We start from the raw sequence: 22,530 nt of genomic DNA, 5'->3' as shown, positions 1-22,530 counted from the left end.
TTTGAAACTATTTGAAACTCTACTAACATATAGATAGTAGAGCATATACTCTACTAACATATATACTCTACTAACTATTCGTAAGTTTTGCTCATATACTTTCCGTATGTGTAGATAGTAGAGCATGGAAGGGAGCCTGGTGAGGTAGAGTTTTATAAGATGACCCACACTCACCGAGATGGCAGCTTTGTCCGGGACGAGTCGAGAGATATAGTTGTATGTATTCATTTTTTATTTGATCATAATTTTTTAATTAATTTTACTTCTTTTAAATTATTAATGTGACTGTTTATTTTTTTGAGAGATATAGGAAAGAGCTACAAATCTTATTTTAGAGCACGTCGGGGAGTCATCATCATCCGACGCGGCCAGTAGCGTCGAGGCTCAGGTCTATGCCGAATTGATGGGCCCAGAACGTTATGGTCGCGTAAGAGGTTACGGTATCGGAGTTACCCCCACTCAGCTGTCTGCAGTGAGCCGATATACCCAAGATGCCAGACAAGGTACTAGCACTGCAGAGGTTTGTAGTTTGAAGACAGAGATGGTACAGATAAAGCAGTCATATGAGACAAGGATAGAGGAGATGAGGCAGAGTCATATGACTGATATGGCGGAGTTGAAGCAGAGCCAAGAGTTGAAGATACAATCTTTGCAGGATCAGCTTGACCATATTTCATCTTTTTTGCAGAGATTTGCTCCTCCGGTACATAACTAAATATATTTGAATATTTTATATAATTATAATGTATTCTTGTATTAGCGTGATGACTTTCGTATTTTTAGTTTCTAAAGTATTTTTTTTCTTGTAGGTTGCTGATACTTCATCTACTCGTAGAGATGATGCCGTCGACTCTTGATACATCGTAGATTGTGTACTTAGGAATTTGAGATGGATGTTTTTAGAATGTTTTTGAAGTACAATGTAATCAAATATGATAATATTGAGATTTTGAATGAAAAGTTCTTGTCTGTGTTGTGTATTTTCTTATCTATGTGATTTAGTGTATGTGTTTTGTTAGAAATTAATGTATACAGAGTATTAAAAATTGCATATACAAATTTTTTTTTAAAAAAAAATGTCATTGCCGACGCTATTTAGCGTCGGAAATACCAAGCGGCACGACATTTTTTAAAAAATGTGAAACGCCTTTCACGACGTGTTATTGCGTCGGTAAAGTCGCATAGGCCGACGCTTTTAAGCATCGGCATAGTCCAATGGAGACTATGGTGGGAAGCGTCGGTTGAGGTACGCCGACGCTTTTAAGCGTCGGATTGCTATAACAGGAACGACGCTTAAAAGCGTCGGCATAGACCGACGACGCTTTTTTGACGCGTCGGGTTAAACCCGACCCACGCCCACCTGCCCGACGTCTGACCCACGCTTTGCAATGCGTGGGCTGAAAATTCGCCGACGCTTAAAAGTGTCGGTAGAGACAAAAAAAACCGCCGGGAGATATTCTTTCTTTTGTAGTGGAAGATAACCAAGGCACCGATCTGTGATGAAATAAAGAGAGAAGAGGAGAGAAAGAGATTGTGAGAGAGAGAGATAGAGAGAGGAGGGGGGAGAGGGGGGAGGGGGGGTAGGGAGGTTCCTTGCCTATTTTCTGTGTTTGACCGTGACCAAAGGCAAGCAAAGGCCCCATATAAAATGGGAACAGGAGCTGGCTACGAGTCGTCCCCCTTGATGGAAGGGGGATGGTGGGATGGGACTTTTATTAATTAGATGGAGTGAATTTCACATAATGCCCCTCCTTGCTCTTATAGAGAGCTCCCTCTCTAGACAAATTCTTTTCTTTATCTTGACCATGAAGTGCCATGGGATAACCTTTTCCTATCCTGCTCTTGCTTGGCATGGTAGACAGTATTGTCGAGCATTATGTCATTATCTCAGTTATTTAATCAATTTTATGAGCCCTTCGTTTAGAGTAATTACTTTTTCATAATTATCTTTCCGTGCTCCCATTCAAAAAATTATATTAAACTAAAGAGGCTTCTTTGCTTATCTTTGTTAGATTCAAGCATCTTTGTTGAAATAGTGTATTTGACAGCTATTTATTTCCATATCATTTTTTTAAGTATTTTATATTTATTAAAAAAATTTATTATTAAAATAAAAAAAGATCTCATTTACTGAATTCGTCTTAGGCCCCAAAATATATTGGGCTACCTGTAACTAAATATACATTCGCACAGGTCCTCAAAGAGAACGCCAACCCAAACTAATATACCAACAATAAGAATGGAACAAGATGCATCCTTGGCAAGTACGACAGTGTTCTCCTTTTGTTTTGCACTGATAGGCATAAGGAGAGGCCTTTTATCTGCTAATCATTTGCAGACTATAAAGTAGTGAATGTTTTCTTATGCTCACAACGGTGATTATACCCACCTCCTTTTGCTTTTAGACTGCTGCCCCTTCAAAGTTCACACACCTAGAGAGAACCACCTGATCTCTTTATAAGCAGCCAGCTACCTTGGTCTCTAAACCCCTTCATTAGAACCCTGGCCACCCATCTCATCTTAAAGAAGAGATGCTGAAGCCTAATCTCCTCACAGCAAACAGTGCTCCCTTCCTCTTCTTCTCCCATGGGTCCCTTCTTTCCAGCCACCGCTCCTCGCCGTTCAGGCTTCGGCCGGCGACGGTCAAGCTCCAAAAGATAGGGAAGCATGACTGCATTCGTTGTGCTTCAGGGAAAGTTCAATCTTCTTCAGTGGATAGAGATGCACCCATCGGTCTTAGAGCGGTTGTTGCCGTCAAAATGACGGTCGGAGGTTTACTGAGTAACCTCGGTCCCTCGCGTGCACTCGATGACACTACTGATCTGTTTGGTAAAAGTCTCCTCCTTGAGCTCCTGGCTGCCGAGGTCGATCCAAGTAAGTGATCAGCTAAGCTCATGTTAGTAGAGGCTGGGGAAATCCTTAGCTCTTTTTCTTAGTCCATACATATTAGTAAGGTTTCATGTTTCATGCATGGCCGCTAAGACTGCCTTTCACTAGTGTTACTACGGGATTTGCCCTTAAAATAACCTCGGTGTCTCAATGAATGACAGACGAGTGAGTACTCATGGGATGGTCAAGATTTCTCCCATAATAAGAGATGGAGTAATAATGTTTCCAGAAACTACTCAGCTCTTTGTTATATTGGTTTTTTCTGTTCTTTATTATTTTCTGGTGATCAGTTTGGGACATGGAGCTAAGATTTGATTCTATAATTGTCACAATCCAAAATTTTATCCAAAAAAATAGCCGAATTTATTATTTGGATTTCTTAGTCCTGTATAAGTATCCAAGATCTTCTCGACAATAACCGATATAGGACTAAACACACACCCACACAAGTCATCATAATATTTGAGATTTTTGATTCTATCTTTATCATCGATGGAGATAGAATATGAGTTTAGCAACTGTTTATTGTCTTCAAAAATATGGGTTACGCTATAAGTTTAATATGTATATTAATTAGTCAAGGCAAGTCTAAGCTAATTTAACCAATTGTGAAGATTTTCACGAGTAATTCAGGCATCCAATTAAGCCACACGTTCACATTTTGAACGGCTCTCGCCAAAGAACATGCCAACAAAATCAATCAAGTACTGGGATCATTTAACAAAATGCTATGCATGTTTTGTGATATATATATTTAGGGCATGGTATCAATCAGTTCGTCTAATGTATGATATCTCACCTATCTTTCGCCCTGCCCTTGGGAAACTTAGCTTCAGCTTTTAATTTGGGTGTCAATCTAGCAAATGTCCCCAATTAGCTTTATTTTCTGTTCCTTATTTGGATGGCAGTTAAATAGTGTTTTAATCTCTGTTAATTTACAAAACAAGATATTATTATTTATAAACATGGTTAGACTGGCTCAAACCAAAAGACCAATGTTAAAATTTCATTTCTATATTCCTGTGGCCGTCCCTGCACGTGCCAAAGAATCTCCCGGCCAAATTGACCACTGACTTTTATGCAGATCTACTATTCAAACACAGGAATTTAGAGGACACGGATGCCCAATCAAAATCCTTCCAAAATATCTACTTGATGGACTACCAAGTCCTGCATCCCTTTCCTTGTAGTGGCTTTACTAACCATTTTCCATAGTTTAAGAACGCATAATTAAGTAGCTGACTCCATGATATGTCATGTGTTCACTTTACACCATCCATATCGATACGAATGGAAGTAATCCATACGGGAGTAGGGACGATATTGTAAGATCAACTACTTGTCATGTTCTATTAAGGATATAAAGACTGATAAAGAAAAATAAACAGAATATTAAGGTGTCATTTGTTTGGAAAATATCAAAATAGCGATACAGATGTGACATAATTGACAAGGGACGATTCATTGGACCATCAATGATGTGATTCTATGTACGACCCAGGACCACCAAAAATGATGTGATTCTTTGTCGCCGTTGGACTTGTTCAATTCTTGAAAGGTAGATATTCTTGAATAGCCGAGATGCATCATCTCAGCAGTAGGGCAACGTGCAAATTCTCAAGGCACGGATGATGAAGGAACAAGGAGACAAATGAAGATAGATAGCTGGAGTAAATTTTATTGGTCATGGCTTTGGTTAGCTAGGATTCAATGAGACTGACATCTGATGATATTGACTGATGCATATTAATTTTTGCATGCAAGAAACGGGACAAGAGAAGGCGACGATTCAAGCCTACGCTCACAAGGGCAGCCAAGATATAGATGACATCAAGTATGAGTGCGACTTTACGATACCCAAGAGTTTTGGTGAAATTGGAGCGGTTTTGGTGACAAATGAGCACCATAATGAGATGTTTCTCAAGGACATCACATTCAGCTCCGACGATACCACCACCCTTACAATAAGTTGCAATTCGTGGGTGCATTCCAAGTCCGACAATCCAGAGAAGAGAATCTTCTTCACCAACAAGGTAAGTCTTTGCATTACTCTTCCTTCACCAAGGACTCAATACTTTTCTAAGCAATTACGTTATAGCAATCTAAAATTCTACATCTTACTTTGCATTCTGACTTTCTTATATACATTGTCACGACCCGGATCCAGATCTGTGACACAGCCGTGCTATCGCCGATTGTCGCCCACAATAGCACGAAACCTCATACATGGGTCATGGGTAATAGAGTAGTTAAACTAGTCAAACTTTTATATATTTAAGCATTTCCAGTACAACTTACTGGATCGTTCAGGGTACAGAGCTTTTGCAACATTTTATATACACAAAAATATATTTGTTTTACCCAAAAAGAAAGAAGCCTTGATACAGAAGAAAAATGTCTCCGACTGCTATCATTGGTGGTGATTTGAAAGAAAAAATAAATGAACGGGTATGAGCTACACGGCTCAGTAAGTAATCCTGCATAATTTTATTGGATCAACTATAATACTAAACATGTTTAATTTAGGGTTTGAAAAGCTAACATGTACATTACTTAACAATTTTTCATGATGAAATATTCACACTGAGTCAATAAATCTGTGTTTTATATCAACAAGAATTTTCATGAAAACATACCACGTAAAACCGTACACCAGCCTGTTGTGGTTTACGCTCTCGGATGCTACTACGAAATCATTATCGGCCATTGGCGGGGCTAGCTCAGTTATTATCGGCCACTGGCAGAGTCGGCTCAGTCATTCTCGGCCACTGGCAAAGCTAGCTCAGTTGCATTCGGTCAGTAACATCTAAGAGCCCATAAGTAGTACCTCTCGGATGCTACGACGAAGTCATTATCAGCCACTGGCGGGGCCAACTCAGTTGTTATCGGCCACTGGCGGGGCCGGCTCAGTCATTCTCGGCCACTGGCGAGGCTAACTCAATTGCATTCAGCCCATAGCATCAAGAGCCCATAAGTATCTCTTGCAAGTAGTACATATAACTAGATGCAATTCATCATCATATCTTATACTTATACCACAATTACTATATTAGGTGTAATTATAGTACCAAAATCCATCTCACACACAAATCAACTTGCTTGTATAATAGTTAAAAATCTGCATAAACATGATGTATGAATAACCATAAACTATAAGACTAAAGCAGGCTACTTACATCCATAATCCATAATAAGATTAAAGCAAGTTACTTACTTACATGATCCACAATAAGATTAAAACAAGTTACCATGTCCATAAAGTATAAGATTAAGAACAGGCTACTTACACTTTATAATTTATATAAGAAAGCGTATACATGATCCATAATAAGATTAAGGCAAGTTACTTACTTACATAATCCACAACAAGATTAAGACAACTTACCATGATCCATAAAACATAAGATTAAGAACAGGCTACTTACAGAAATCCGCTTTCCAAATTTCTCAAATCCATGTAACAAATCCTTAATTACCTAAAACAACATCATAGGGATCACATTATTCTCTATTTATTTATTATATAATTTCTTAGTTCATCATATTATGAACTTACTTGCTTAGATCCCATCGAAAGATCTAGCCCAAGCCCAATTTATCCAATTTGGAGCCTTTGGGGCTCGGTTTAAAACGATGTTGGGTCCACATAGGTTAATTTGGTTTTTAATTAAAGGATTGGGCCTGGGTTCATGATTGGCTCCAGCCTTTTCTAGCCAATTTGGTCTTCTGATTTGGTCAATAGGCTTAGTGCCAGTTTAATTGGTTTAATTTTGGTTCAGGGTCAATGTGGTTCATTTGGGTCTGAGTCAGCGTCAGCCCGAGGTCAATTTGGCCTTCTGTCAGTTGAATTGGGCTTGTATTGGGCCTGATTCATGATTCAATTAGGTCTGCTGAGACCAACTCAGCCTAATTGGATTCGGACCCAATTTAATTTGGCTTAATTTAGTTCGAATTTAATCCAATTTATAGTTTGGGCTCGTCCAGACTTAGCCCAATCTGATTGGGCTTAGGTTTAGTCAAATTTAGCTAAACCCATTTTTCTTTTCTTTTATTTGGGCCTAACGGGTTCGGACCTGAACTCGGATCCAACCCGTTAGGCCGGACCCGTTAAGGGCCTCTCTTTTTCTTTTTTCTTTTCTTTCTTTTTCTTCTCTTCTCCTTTCCGAAGTTTCCCTGTTCCTTTTCTTTTTTCTTCCCGTAGCTCTCCCCCTCTCTTTTCCTCTCCTCCTCTTCTTCTTCAATCTCCCTTATCAAACCTCCCATATTCTCTCTCTCCAAGCCCTCTCTCTTCCTCTCTCTATTCTTCTCTCGTGAAGAAAGAAGGCGAGCTTGGGAGGGTCGGGTCACGGCCGGCGGTGCCTGTGGCCGGGCTCGTGGCATTCTCAGTCGTGCCTGTGGCCGGGCTCGCGGTCGAAGCCGGTGGCCATCGCATGTGACGACGACGAACCGGTAAGTCCCCTCTTCCTCCATTCCTTCCTTCTTTCTTTCTTCTTTTCTTTCCTCCCTTCTTCTCTTCATCGAGACCCCCCTATCCCACTAAAGAGGAAAAAGGGAATGGGGCTCCGGCCCAACTGCAACCCCCTATCGAGAATCGGCAGCGGCGTAGTCAAGAGCTATGTACGAAGTTCCTTCTCTATTTTATTCTGAAAACGGAAAAATAAAGAAGAACTGAACATGATCAGGGAGCTTACCCATTTTCAGGGTATGAACTACGGTGCCCCCTGCTCCGACGCTTCAGCGGTCATCCCAGAAAATCCTTGAGGAAGAAGGAGAACCGTAAGGGGCTATACATAGGGCTCTTATGCGGTGGTAACTGCTTTAGTTAGGGTGAGGTGTCACCCCCAGCTTCCCCCTAGTGGAGGGTCTAACAGCAGGGCCTTCCATTGATTCCCAGTTGGTCCTAGTCACATCCATGCATAAAGCGTGAGATGGCAGCCATCAAATGGGCTGCCAACCATGGGCCCAATACTCAAATAAAAAGGGTATTAGGCCCAGTTGATTTTTGGGCCCTGGTATATTATATACATCACTTGCGTGCGCATGGTCATGAAGGCGACAGAAGCAACACATGCATTTGCGACCTTTTGTCTTTCCTTGGATTCAGCATATTTAGCTTACCATCTCCATCCGTATGATTTGATAGCCATGAATTAAAAGTCCAAACATAAGTCATTCTGCTCAGTTACAATCATAGCCATAGGACAAAAAGGCTTGCTTGAGCTTACAAAATTAAGCGTTTATTTAGTTCACAATTTCATAGTCGGAATCAAAAAATACATTGGAATGAAAATCGAAATAATCATATTTTTCGATGTATTTGGTTTGTGATCAAAATCGAAATAAAATTTAAATATTGAAAAGAGTCGGAAATAGATTTTTGGAACCCAGATATTTTTATTTTTCATAAAATCAAAATAAGAATAAAAATTTTCTAAACTAAATTGCTAGATTGGAAGTTCATTTCTATTCTAAAGTCCAAATTTTTTCGACCATATTTGTTTTTCAGCTACTTCAATTATCACTTATATCTATCGTACTGTACTTTTCTTTTCTTTGCTTTAATGGGTTAATTATATAATGCGTGTACGAACACATTCAATAAAATCAGAAAATACATGCTCACGGAGTGTCCGAGACAACTCTCCCTCTCTTGACCATAGGGTATTCTCTGAATGGTTAGTCACATAAGCAGCCAACCAGTCGGCAGCTCCGTTGGCCTCTCTAAATACATGCTTGGTCTGAAACACCTCCAATCTCTTGTCATCATCTAGATGTCCTGGAGCAAAGGGCAAGACAAATATGACAAAAGACTTTGGCACGAGCAAGACTTGCCTATATGTTCTCCCGAAACTTGTCAATATACAAAGAACCATGACTTGAACAATATTGGACGTCACTTGTCCTTATGATTAGGTTTCTTGATGTGTCTTAGCGTGACGTCTGTCTCCAAGGTAACATGTTTCGACATATAGCGCATGTGTCATATATCGGAAAGCTTTCATTGAATTTGATAATAATAAACCCACCCTAAAGCTTCATGCAGAGAATATAAACCCACCCTCTCTCTTTATGGTGTACCTTGGTTAAACACTATTGCAAATGTTTTATATTGGACTAAAACGACTCTCAAATTAAAACCTCTTTATTTATGAGGAAAAGTGTAATAAAAAAAATGGAATGACAAGTAATAAATTAGGGTGGTTATACTTTAATTATGATAGTAATAAACTGATGTAATAAAAGGAAAATACAATTTTTGTTATGAAGAGTGTGCATAATTTAAAATAATGGTGGTTATAATATTATAACAGCCGGTTTCAAAAGAAATTTGGTATATTATATATATGAATAACAATTTTTTAAACTATGGTCGTTATTTGACCATTATTTTGTTATGACATCATTTTATCATAAAAGTTAGTATTTTAAATTCAAATTTCTTACTAGTTAAAAATACTTTTTATTTGTTCCACAACATTTTTTTCATTTATATATGAACAATGATTTGGATCGTTAATTGTAATTTTCTTTTTTTTTTAAAGAATCATTATTAATTGTTATTTCCTATTATAATTACAAGTAACAACCATCCCTCAGACTATTACAGCTATTACTATTTTAAATCGAAAAAATCTCATCCTACATAATTTTGATTTCGCAGAAAAGAACTGTGTAATGATTTTAATAGGAATTTATTATTATGGCCGTTATAGGTAGAGATGATTTTCATTTCCAAAGGAAAAGCATATATGCAAAATGGCTTCATCATGCACAGATTCCATGATTTTCATATAGATTGCAATAATCCAATATTGATAGTAGGATTTACTTGGAGCAAAATAACTTTTCCTATTATTCTATAGATACAATGATTTCACTTTGAAAGTTATATAACTTACCATCTTCACAAGTCTTAAAGCGGACTTGATCATGCTGACTTTTCTTCTTCTTCTTTTTTGTCCCGTTCTTCTTCCTCTTGTTTTCATGTGCTAATCTTGCTAGGCTCTTTATTGTAGATGTTGACGAACCTAATCTCTTCTATGGAATTTTGATATTCAAGTTTGAAGTAAAATGTTATATACGTTCCTTAGAATGTATTGTGAATAAAAGCACTCAACAATTGAAAAACAAAATAAAAAGAAAAGAAAAGAAAAGAAAAGAAGAAAAGACCTCTCTTTGCGCCCATTTTGGACATACTTCGGCAAATGTAGCAGTTCTCTTGCTTAGAATTGCATTAAGATATTTATTAGCTTCTAAAATAAATGTTATGGACATTGCATTATATTGGGCAATAAAAAAACAAAAACAAAACAAAACTCTCCTAGCATATAACATTACCAATCATATCTAAATATTTTCATTACATCATTGTCAGCCCTTACGAATGACTTTAGAGTGCGCCCATGACTTCGACTCTTGTACATTTACAGCTAATTTGCACATTCTACTTGAAAGCTTCTTTTTCGTATTGCAGCCAAATGCTGTCGCGATCTCTCTAACATACCCATATTAATCTTTCTACCAGTCTTACTTGCCTGCCCAAACTCCAAGCGGCCTTCGTAGGTCGAGGAGTAAAGAACTTGAAATCAAGCGAGGTGATGGCCAAGGAGAACGTAAGGATTTCGAAAGGATTTATGACTATGACGTGTACAACGATCTAGGTGATCCTGATGCTGACGAGGACAAAGCTAGACCAGTCCTTGGTGGTAGCAAGAAATATCCCTACCCAAGGCGCTGCCGGACCGGACGCCCCAGAACACAGAAAGGTAAAACATATGCATGCTTGTAGTTGTTTGCCCGAAATTTGATGCAGCCTGGAGAGAGTTTGGGATTCTTTTGGCAGCAAACTGATGTGTCTCCCATGAAACGACCTAAGATGGATTAACAGTAAACAGCACGAAGTTTTCCATTCTTTTCCGGGCTACCTGTTTGGATCGATGTTGGCGTATAAGCTTTTTATCTGCCGCCAATTCCTGAATCGGACCAGGTAATAAGGGGGATGACGAGTTCCGTTTCATGAGAAGGAATCGTCGGATCTCTAAGAGCTGAGGAATTCATAGTCCCTAAATTTCAGGGGTAATGCAAACCACTTTTCCATGAAAATCTCTATTATCCTGAAAAATAAGGATCATTTCCCTCTTCTGTCTGCGTCACCATTCTTTCCGGGAGGCCAGCAGAAGCATCTAAACAGGCTTTATGCGATGCATGAGTTTTGTTAGTATGTAGCACCTTATAACCAATTCCAATTGGTAGTTAGTTACTACTAAGTACACAACTACTCGTACACATGATATGTAAGGGTTAGAATCATGCTTTCTTATTAATTGTCTCAAAAGGTGCAAACAGGGATGCTTTATTGCCGGTCGATGGATGATGACACATGTACGTTGATAAATATTGCCATCTCATGCAACTTATGTGAAAAAATCTGTAAACCGTGAACAGACCCTCTATCGGAAACAAGGAGCAGCTCCATGTACGTACCGAGGGATGAGGCCTTCTCCGAAGTGAAATCTTTACAGTTCTCGGGAAAGACGTTACGATCTGTGCTCCATGCGGTTATTCCCTCGATCCAAACTGCACTCATCGAAAGTAATCTCGGCTTTCCTTATTTCACTGCCATTGATAAGTTATATGATGAAGGCCTCACCTTGCCAAAGCAAGAAGGGCTTGGCCTCCTCCAAAGCATTATCCCTCGGTTGGTGAAGGTCATTAGTGATGGCACCGATGACGTCTTGAAATTTGAGCCACCAGCCATGATTGAAAGTAACTTCTCTCTCCTTTTTCTCGCTTTGCATCATGTAACACGTTTTATGTCCCCATGGCTAAGTTCATCTGTTTCACAAACTGTAGAGGATAAGTTTTCATGGCTTAGAGATGAAGAGTTCTCTCGGCAAACGTTGGCGGGTGTCAACCCTTATGCCATTCAGCTGGTTACGGTAAGGCTACCTTTGAGCTATATATATATACAGTCCTGCCATCACTGTACATTTGCATTTTACTGGTTGAATGGCTCATTGTATTATTACATAATTGTTACATTATTTATAATTATTAAATAATTATTTACATATTTTCAGATTAAACTCCTTTTCCTTAAAAAGAAACCTTGGTTCGCTATTGATCAATTAAAATTTAAGTTTTTTCTTTTTACTATAATTTTGCTGAATGTCTTTCACAGAACCTATTTGTCTTCTAGAATTTAAAATTATGATTAGCGACCAATACTCAATCAAACTCAATTATCTTTAGATGATTAGATACCGACTCATAAGTAACCTATCCTACATATGTTCTCTAACATTGTGCAGGAGTTCCCATTGAAAAGCAAACTTGATCCGCAGGTCTATGGCCCTCCTGAGTCTGCTATCAATGTAGAGATGATTGAAGAAGAAATAGGAGGCTTCATGACAGTAAAAGAGGTAATACTTGCGTTCTATTAGATATTAAACATGTACAGTTGCAAGAATATGATGGGGGGAAGATTAGAACAAAAACTCTTTGTTTCTTCTTTTATTTTTCAGACATTCATGTGCACATGCAACTGACTATACAAATTGGGCTGGCCAATGGGCCAAAATTTACATTGCTCCGGTTGAATCCGTTGGAAATTTGGAAAAACCTAAGCCTGAGACTGGGACATTGGCATCCCTATCCACGGAAGTACTCGGACTTCTAATAATGCATTAATAGATTTCGAGTCGTATAAGAAATGTCAAAAGCAAACAAAGAATGGTACATTTTGGACCTACTGCTGCTAGAATCTGGTTTGAGGTCAGTCTCCGCTTGAGGTGTGCTGAGGTCGGCGAAGTTGAGCTGAAAAGCAGGTCGGCCAAGAGAATGCTAGGGATTCTACATCGTGAAGCTTGAAGGCGAGCATGATATGCAAAAAAGTCTACTTGCCAAAAAGTTTTCGGCGGAGGATCCTCTGATGCTTAGGTTAGTGGAGTTCTAGAGCAACAATGAAAAACAAAAGAGAAAGTGGGAGCTTAAGAAAGCTTACGTGAGGGTCCCTCGATCATCCCAATATATAGGATGAGATTAGTGTCTGTTAGTTGATTTATCTGAAAGTGCCACAATCACATGGTAATGGCTAATCATGCATTAACTATGTGGTAACGACTTTCCACAATTGATATGCGACAATAATTGCATTGATCGTGGCTTTAATGTCGTATTGGTATAACTGTTGCCTATGCCATGATTGCAACTCATTGAATAGCCTTTGGCATTACTTCTAGGCAGGACCGAACAGAATGGCATATCGGCCGATGCCGAGGTCATTCACTTCGGTTAAGGCTGAAGTCAACGAGGTCGGAACAACTTGAGGTCAGGATGACTAATATTTTTCTCATTAACCACCATGTTTAATCCCTCGTGGCCATGGTTTTTGTTGCAAACAACTTCAGCCAGGCGCATGGTGGAGAGCTCAAAATGTATCATATTCTACAAAGATTTTTTTTTCTTTCCTTTTTTTTTCTTCCTAAAGAGAAGGAAGAATGGGAGATTGTGCTTTAAAAATTCTCCGAAAAACACACGATGCCAATGATTGGTCATGTTAATGACAAGCTCATAGCAATTTCTTCTTGTCTTAATTCCTGCAGGCACTCAAGCAAAAGAGGTTGTTTATGCTGGACTACCACGACCTTTTCCTTCCATTTGTGCACAAAGTTGAAGAGCTAGAAGGCACCACCTTGTATGGATCACGTACGATCTTCTTCCTTACAAACAATGGCACTCTGAGACCGCTTGCCATCGAGCTCACCCGGCCAGCCTCCCCGCTCAAGCCCCAGTGGAAGCAAGTCTTCATGCCTTGTTGGGATGCCACTGGGGCTTGGCTCTGGAAACTCGCCAAAGCTCACGTTGGTGCTCATGATTCCGGCTACCATGAGCTCATCACCCACTGGTACGTGTCGTGTCTTAATTAATATTAGCTTATCCTAAGTTTTTAAATTAAACGTAACATATTTTAATTATCCAAACCAATATACTTGGAGATGTGCCATTCAAGATCGAATCTGGAACCAGCATTCGGGAATGCACCGTCCAAGATTTGAACTTGGAATCTCTTGTTCATAAGCATAGGGCTGACCATGGGGATAAGCTCTGGTTCACTAAACTTTACTTGCTCGATCTAGTTTGATATATCAAAATATGATCCAGGAATTGGCCTGCCTCCATCCAAGATAGGGATGTGAATGGGCTGGACATGGATCGAGCATATTGCAAATTTTCAATAGGACCAGCCAATGGCTAGATCAATGCAGTTTATAATTCAATCATCCAGTTGTCTCATTTGCGTCTATAATCCACAAGTAAAATCCTTTTCTGATTGCCTCCAGGATTTAATTTAACCTTGACTTGGATGGCTAGATTTGATTGGCAAGAGTAAAAGAGTGATAAGCATTAATTGAGTAATTAGAAGGGAAATGAGTAAGGCATAAACCAAACCTACAATCCTCATGGAATTGTTATTTGCAAAGCAGTTAGGATAACAATCACTCCACTATTGCAGGGTTCTTGGGGAAAGGATCGTATCCTTCGACCCTTTTCTAGTGGTGTACTGATATTTGATTTGAAAGAATTCCTAAACTCGGTGTAGACTAATTTGGTCACTATATGCATCGTTGGATAGGGTTTAAAAGTAAGATTCGTCATATTGGAAAGCTAACTCATAAACCAAATTTTTAGAAGTCATAACTTAGTTATATAATATTCGATTAAGATGATCTTTATATTGACATTAGATAAGTTTTCGAATTCTATAACGTGACATTATGCCCTTTAAAGGGCAGTGACTCTAACGATCATACCCAAACTCCATCGTTTAGATCTTGAAATAGCCTTGTTAGACCGAACATTTCTTTTTCGAATAAGGTTTTAATTGGATTTATATCTCAATTCGAAAAAAATCAAGCCAAGCGACAGAAGGCACAGTTAATGCAGAAGTCGAAGTCTATCTTCTAAATTTTTTTAGCTTTTTTGAGTTTATTTTTATTAGTTATATCTATTTTAAGAAAGAGAGCCTTATAAGAATTAAGAAGAGGAATCCAACTCAAATTGTACAAAAACGGACATCACCATTATAAAAAAGGTTGCATACATTAGTTTTTAGATTATCAATGAAAGAAAAGAAGACTTAAACTCTATTTTTACAATTCTTTCATTTTCTTTTAAATTTCTTTGGAGCGATTCAAATTAAGTGGTTCGAGGAAAATCTTCCTTTTCTCTAATTGAATCAATGTTCAAAAAAAATAGTATACATCATAATTTACTAATTCTAGCGGCCATCCACACGTGTAAAATTAGTACTAGTATCTCACATGATCTAACATGATGGAGAGTAATTGTTGGAGTTTATTTTGGATGTTTTACATGAGACAACAATGTTTGGCTAGCCAGCTTGCATTTTCTTTGAGAGAAAAAAGAGACGTATAAGCGGTTCATGGTATTCTACTGATGCTTATCAAAGAGTTAGTGACATTGTTTGGCATGTTCCTCTGAAACGTAAAAGTCATATTGGTGGATTTGTTCCTTTATCGCGGCAAAATATTTCCTGTACTTGTGGAGGGTAAAAGTTCTCATAAGATATAGCATTGGCATAAAAATGAACAAAAACCAACCCAAATTCAAATTAGGCCCAGGATCATTAATTAGCCTTAGCTAGTCCAATCTAATCACACCCAAGACCTAAGCCACCTAAACTCGCTGTCCACATAATGACACCTACATTATAATAATATATTATAACAAAATTTGAAGTACCCAAGTTATGATCATCATATCATTTAATTGGCAAACGCTAGGATTGTTTGTCTGTCTAATTTCTTGGGCCTTTTCTCGCAGTTTCAGCTATCTCAATGGAATGTTGGTTAGTGTGTTAAACTTTCCCTTGCTTATCTAATTAAAATGATATCAGTTTAAATTTAGTTATAAGGATAATACATGATTTAGTGCTAACATAATAATTTATGTGGTAAATCAATAGTGACATAATTGGATACCACCGATAATGTGTTATTACATATGGTCCATTAGTTTTTGTAATAATAAATATAGCAAGTGTTATTATTGTTTTATGGAGAAATATCATTGTTATTGTTATCCTGGTATCACCACTTGTCCCAAAAGCTTAAGTTGATAGATACCATGTTAAAATCACCACTTGTCCCAAAAATTTAAACTAATAGGATGAGGTAGATTTATTTATATATTTTATATTTTCTTACATTACTTTTTATTGTAATTTGCAGGCTAAGAACTCATGCCTGCGTCGAGCCATACATCATTGCAGCAAATCGGCAGCTCAATGCAATGCATCCGATTTACCGACTCTTGCACCCACATTTTCGCTACACCATGGAGATCAACTCACTTGCTCGGCAATTCCTTATAAGCGCAGCTGGGATCATTGAGTCATCCTTCTCCCCACTCAAATACTCCATGGAGATCAGCTCTGTCGCCTATGACCAGTTCTGGCGCTTTGACATGGAGGCCCTGCCAGCCGACTTGATTCGGAGGCATTCCTCTTCTATTACAAATTCCCATATCGACTTTGCGACTATGACTTGACCTCAGAACAAAATAATAATAAAAAAAAACTGAAACCTTGACCAATTATACCCCACCTAGATAAAGCAATCAAAAAGTAGGAGCCCACCTTACATAAGTGATTATTAGTTGGATCAGATCTACCGCTGAGCTGGTGGAACAGTCCGTTCGTGCAGCAGCACGCGCATAGCAGGATAAAATAGAAAAATCGTGCAATACATATATATTTGAGCGTGTTGGTTCACCATTGGATTGACTGGTGGGTGGATTTGGTCCAACTAATAATTAGCAACCTCACGGGTCACTTGAATCAAGGCCTTATAGATTCAACTGGGTCCACATTAGAAACTCTAACAAAGTTCTTCTCTTTCAATATCAGGGGAATGGCGGTCGAAGATCCGATAGCTGAGCACGGGCTGAGGCTAACCATCGAGGACTATCCTTTTGCAACCGATGGCCTTTTGATCTGGTCTGCCATCAAGCAGTGGATCCAGGACTACGTCTCGCACTACTACCTGGACTCAAGCCATGTGTTAGAAGACTACGAGCTCCAAGAGTTTTGGAATGAGGTCAGGACCAAAGGCCATGGCGACAAGAAAGACGAGCCATGGTGGCCAAAAATGGACAGCCCGGAGAACCTAATCCACATCCTGACCACCATAACGTGGGTGGCCTCGGCACACCACGCTGCCGTCAACTTCGGCCAGTATCAGTATGGTGGCTACTTCCCCAACCGGCCAACCATTGCACGCATTAAGATGCCGGTGGAGGACTTGCAAGAAGATGAGTTTATCAAATTTTTGGAGAAGCCAGAAGTTGCTCTTTTACGGTGCTTTCCCTCTCAAATTCAAGCAACGGTGGTGATGGCGGTGCTAGACGTGCTATCGAGCCATTCGCCGGACGAGGAGTACCTCGGCGGGGAGCCAGAGTTGCCTTGGGTGCATGATCCGATAATTAAAGCAGCATACGAGAGGTTCAATGGAAGGTTGAAGGAGATTGAAGGAATTATTGATGAACGGAATGCAGATCCAAAACTTAAGAATAGGTTTGGGGCGGGCACAGTTCCTTACGAATCCATGAAGCCTTTCTCTGAGCCTGGGGTCACAGGGATGGGAATCCCTAACAGCATTTCCATTTGAAATTAATTAAAATTGATATTACTTCACCTATCTTTGTGACTTCAGAGAAGATCAATTGTCTACGAAATTTAAAATATAATGCTGTAGTAAACAAAGGCTAGAATACAATGGTGGGACTTATATTTGACAATGTTATATCTCCTAGAGTCTAGTACGTGGACGGCGTTGCAATTTTCAAATTAATTTGATGTCTTTTTTTTCATGGGCTGCCTGTAATAGGGTTGAGCTTTGACGTTTGCATTGGATACAACCTCCTACCATTTCATTTCTATCTTCTTTCTTATTTTCTTATTTTCTTTTTTATGTTTTTCTGATCTCGTTTCATGTACCTATGCAACGTACGTGGCTAGCTATTGACTATTTTATGCCATCTTTAGAATATACCACGTATCATGGATGAGAAATAACCTAGAAACCATCCGACTCTCAACCTTTCTTCGAAAACTTGTGCTTGGAATGGAGATGCAAATGCTTCTCGAAAACAGCCCAACCCATTGTTCTGATGTTATTCGCTGCAAGAGTTTTCCTCAACAAACATGCCTCAATTGCTTCAACGACATTCAGAGGTCTTGTGCTACACACAAATTAAGGACCCTAAAGATGAATATGTGAACAATTAATTGAAGCAACTCAATACAAAGATGGAGGACAATCAACTACTTGTGGTTATATTCCCAAATACAATAGTAGGAAAGTATTTTATAGACTTCATGAAGACTTCTAGTATATGTATTCACATTAATTAGATGTAATTAAAACTGCATAGAAAAATGAACAGACATTATAGAAAGATGTAAAGATAGATAAGTACTTGAATATATTAATGATCCCTGTATGAATTTAGATTAATATGTATCTAGACTATTCCAAAATAGTTGATATGTCGTGTCAAAATATAATAAGGTGATAATGCTGAATAACCAATGCAATTAGAACTAATGTAATTCTCAATTTTGCACACAAGGTTCAATGTTCTTTAACTGGAAATATTGAGTCGATTATTGCTTATATAATCTATGATTTCTAATTTTCTTTTTAAATGCATGTAATAGTTTGTTCAGCATTAAAAAAAAAGAAGCTATAGTATTATTGGAAAAATAAGACTAATATTGTCATATAGTATGGGCAAGGTAGCTTCTTATTCCTGACTTAAAAAAAATGTAGCTTTTAATGAATAAAGTTGTTTAGGAGTCTTTTGTGATATTATAAAACTTATTTTTAAAAATTAATCTAAAGAAGGAGATGAGAATTGGAAGGCTTACGACAAATGTTAGTCCATTCAAGCCACCAGGGCATGCTGGTGGATTCATGATGCTAGTGGGATAGAGAAACTATATCCTACACTGCATGCATCAACGTAGTCATGCACCATGCCAATCATCTCATCTTCTTCTTATAGGCTAATCACATAGACAAACACATGATAAATGGAGCATATAGAAAGGAGACATGGTGATTGATATGGTGCATAGCCATGTGGTGCAGTGTAGGATATACCTCCACCTTTCATGTTGGTCTCTTAAATTGACCTCACACTACCTTATTTGGGGATCAAAACAATCCATTAATAATCCCCCAAATTTCTCATCTATCTGTCGTTTTTTTTTGTTAAAAGGGCTAATCTGCCTCAAAATAGGTTTCAAGCTTATTTTCTTTTAAAGAATCAAAACTGACTTTTTATAACAACAGAGTATCTAGATCTCTCTCTTCCACTTGCTCTGGGACTGTTTTCTTTGTTTTTTTTTTTTTGAATTTTGATCTATTTTTGAGGCAGAGCGCAGTAGAAACCGCTTCTGTCCTGAAGAAAATTCGACGCGTGGATCGAGAATTCCATGCGCGGTGGCTGATAAAAATTGAAACTTTCCGTTCTTCCGAGCGTATTCTTCCTTGGCCTCTTGGTTCTTTTCAATAATGAAGAGATAAGCTCCTCTCTCTCTCTCTCTGGTTGGTTGCTCTGTTGCCGTCCCTCTCCATGGCAGAAAACTGTACACTTGGCCACTTCAGGATGAGATTGCGTGAGAATATGGAAGAATTCATGGGAGCTTGATGAATTGGTTGCTTTATTTCTTCTTTATTTCCGTTATTTTGAAGTAAAAGATGGGTATTGGCGCTGCCTGTCCTGCTGACTTTTCCGGGCGGTTTCCTGTCGACATCCTTTTGAGTGAAATTTTATGAAATTTGGAGGAATTAATTCATGGATTTTATCTGAATATTTCTCCTTTCTCGCTTCCACTAACCCGATTTTTGGCCTCTAGTTCATTCAAAATGGCTTCTTTTCTTGATTTGTGACCCAAAGTTTCGAATTTTTTTCTTCGATTTTGTTTGGTGGAGATGATCTCTTCGCCTCTTCTTAGCTTCTTTCGTATCCGAAGAGAGTTCTGGAAAAGCTGAGGGCTCGTGATATTTGGTTGCGAAGCTCCTTTCTGATGTGGTTTTCTCCTCGCGGATCCGTTAGCGATCCCTTTTTCCCTGGCACGAGCTCCTCAAAAGTTCCCCCTATCTGGGCGTCTAAAGGGCTATTTTGGCAAAATAGATGGTATAATGAGGCATCAATTTTGGAAATGGATTAGAAGGGCTATTTTGAAATAGTAGGTTGTTGTTATGAAATATAGTTTTTAAAATTGTATCATGCTATTTAACTTTACTTATTTTTTCTCCTTTTTTGAGAATATATTCACCGTCACTCACATCTGAATCTCAGACTTATCACCGTTTCTTTACCGAGGCAATCCATCAAAATTCTCAAGAGGTCATTAGCTTTTCTCAATATAGGTTGCCTACAAATATAATCACCCATATGGATTGCGATTATGGCTTTCCATAGGCAAGTTTAGTCCCGATGAAAAAGCCCTCAATTTGATTCTAAAACAATTACATACAGCCAATTTGAATTAAACATTCTCAAATATAGCCATATTAAAGGAATTTTCAGGTTATAAGGAAATTAATTGGGCTTCTTAATTGGACTCGTCATTCACAATAGAAGTCAGATCACACTGTTACGTAAGTGTTGTGTGAAGTACTTCTCTAGTGGTAAAATATGTTGTTACTTCAGGTAGGTTGGTCTACCTTGCGATCATGCGGTCTAGGGAACGGTAAGAGAACCCAACCCAAACTAATATACCAACAATGAGAATGGAACAAGATGCATCCTCGGCAAGTCTGACAGTGTTCTCCTTCTGTTTTGCACTGATTTTTTTTTTTTGTGATAAAAGCGGCATTTCATATAATTCTAATGTGAGTATATCTTGCCAAATCAAAGAAAAGTAAAGAATACTAGGAAGAAAGAATGTTCTCCGAGGATGTACGTATGATCTCCTCGAAATGCCTGGCAACAAATGAGGCGACCCATTCTGCGGCACTGTTCGCCTCCCGGAACACATATAGTGCCTGAAAAGAGCTCAGCTCCTGTACCAGTTCGCGAGTATCACGGATAAGAGGGTGACCATCACCATATCTATCCACTCCGCGCACCCAGTCAATCACTACTGAAGAGTTTCCCTCGAGACATACATGCCCATCACCATATCTGTTTTGCACTAATTAATTGGCATGCGGATAGGCCTTTTATCTGCAAATCATTTGCAGACTATAAAGTAGTGAATGTTTCCTTATGCTCACAATGGTGATTATACCCAACTCCTTTTGCTTTTAGACGGCTGCATGCCACTTCAAAGTTCACACACGTAGAGAACTACGTGATCTCTTTATAAGCAGCCAACTATCTTGGTCTCTAAACCCCTTCATTAGAACCCTGGCCACCCATCTCATCTGAAAGAAGAGATGCTGAAGTCTCAGCTCCTTACAGCGAGCAGTGCTCCCTTCCTCTTCTTCTCCCATGGGCCCCTTCTTTCCTGCCACCGCTGGGCTTCGGCCGGCGACGGTCAAGCTCCAAAAGATACGGAAGCATGACTGCATTCGTTGTGCTTCAGGGAAAGTTCAATCTTCTTCAGCAGATAGCGATGCACGCATCGTTCTCAGAGCGGTTGTCGCCGTCAAAATGACGGTCGGAGGTTTACTGAGTAACCTCGGTCCCTCGCGTACACTCGATGACATTGCTGATCAGTTCGGTAAAAGTCTCCTCCTTGAGCTCCTGGCTGCCGAGGTCGATCCAAGTAAGTGATCAGCTAAGCTCATGTAAGTGGAGGCTGGAGAAATCCTTAGCTCATTTTGTTACTCCATACATATTAGTAACGTTTCATGTTTCATATATGCATGGCCGCTAAGACTGCCGTTCACTAGTGCTGTTAGGGAATTTGCCCTTAAAATAACCTCGGTGCATGTCTCAATGAATAACGGACGAGTGAGTACTCATGGGATGGTCGAGCACCCAAGATTTGCCTACCATAAAAAGAGATGGGGTAATAATGTTCCCAGAAACTAGTCTGTTCTTTGTTATATTGTTTTTTTCTGTTCTTTATTATTTTCTGATGAGCTTGGGACATGGAGCTAAGATTTGATTCTATATTTGAGATTTTTGATTCTATCTTTATCATCGATGCAGATAGAATATGAGTTTAGCAACTATTTATTGTCTTCAAAAATATGGGTCACGCTATAAGTCTATCACGTATATTAATTAGTCGAGGCAAGTCTAAGCTAATTTCACCAATTGTGAAGATTTTAACGAATAATTCAGGCATACAATTAAGCCACACGTTCACATTTTGGAAGGCTCTCGCCAAAGAACATGCCAACGAAATCAAGTACTGGGATTATTTAACAGAATGCTAAACATGTTTTGTGATATATATATTAAGGGCATGGTATATCGATCAGTTGGTCTTAAGTATGATGTCTCTCACCTATCTTTCACGTCGCCCTGCCCTTGGGAAATTTAGCTTCAGCTTTTAATTGGGTGTCAACCTAGCAAATGTCCCCAGTTAACTTTATATTTCCTGTTCCTTATTTGGATGGCAGTTAAATAGTGTTTTAATCTCTATTAATTTAC

At 38.8% G+C, this 22,530-nt stretch overlaps 1 protein-coding gene across 1 annotated transcript; it reads left to right on the top strand.

Annotated features, from left to right (window-relative positions):
* The first annotated feature begins 2,453 nt into the window (after positions 1-2,453).
* On the top strand, positions 2,454-17,844 carry LOC103698211 (probable lipoxygenase 8, chloroplastic). The gene is made up of 9 exons (XM_008780205.2): positions 2,454-2,874; positions 4,654-4,922; positions 10,415-10,655; positions 11,335-11,655; positions 11,743-11,828; positions 12,201-12,311; positions 13,494-13,795; positions 16,143-16,409; positions 16,820-17,844. Exons 1-9 carry the CDS (start codon positions 2,532-2,534, stop codon positions 17,577-17,579), a joined length of 2,700 nt encoding a protein of 899 aa, XP_008778427.1. The 5' UTR covers positions 2,454-2,531; the 3' UTR covers positions 17,580-17,844.
* Positions 17,845-22,530: the final 4,686 nt, after the last annotated feature.

This window comes from Phoenix dactylifera, unplaced genomic scaffold (assembly GCF_009389715.1).
Source record: "Phoenix dactylifera cultivar Barhee BC4 unplaced genomic scaffold, palm_55x_up_171113_PBpolish2nd_filt_p 000064F, whole genome shotgun sequence".
NCBI lineage: Eukaryota > Viridiplantae > Streptophyta > Magnoliopsida > Arecales > Arecaceae > Phoenix > Phoenix dactylifera.
Note: the sequence above shows the minus strand (reverse complement) of the source record. Positions and strands in the feature narration are given on the sequence as shown.

Excerpts from the sequence above, each read along its gene's own strand:
- LOC103698211 (XM_008780205.2), top strand. The coding sequence starts at position 2,532 with ATGCTGAAGCCTAATCTCCTCACAGCAAACAGTGCTCCCTTCCTCTTC. Across the intron at positions 10,656-11,334 it reads ACGCCCCAGAACACAGAAAG|ACCCTCTATCGGAAACAAGG; the intron begins GTAAAACATATG and ends AACCGTGAACAG. Across the intron at positions 16,410-16,819 it reads CCAGCCGACTTGATTCGGAG|GGGAATGGCGGTCGAAGATC; the intron begins GCATTCCTCTTC and ends TTTCAATATCAG.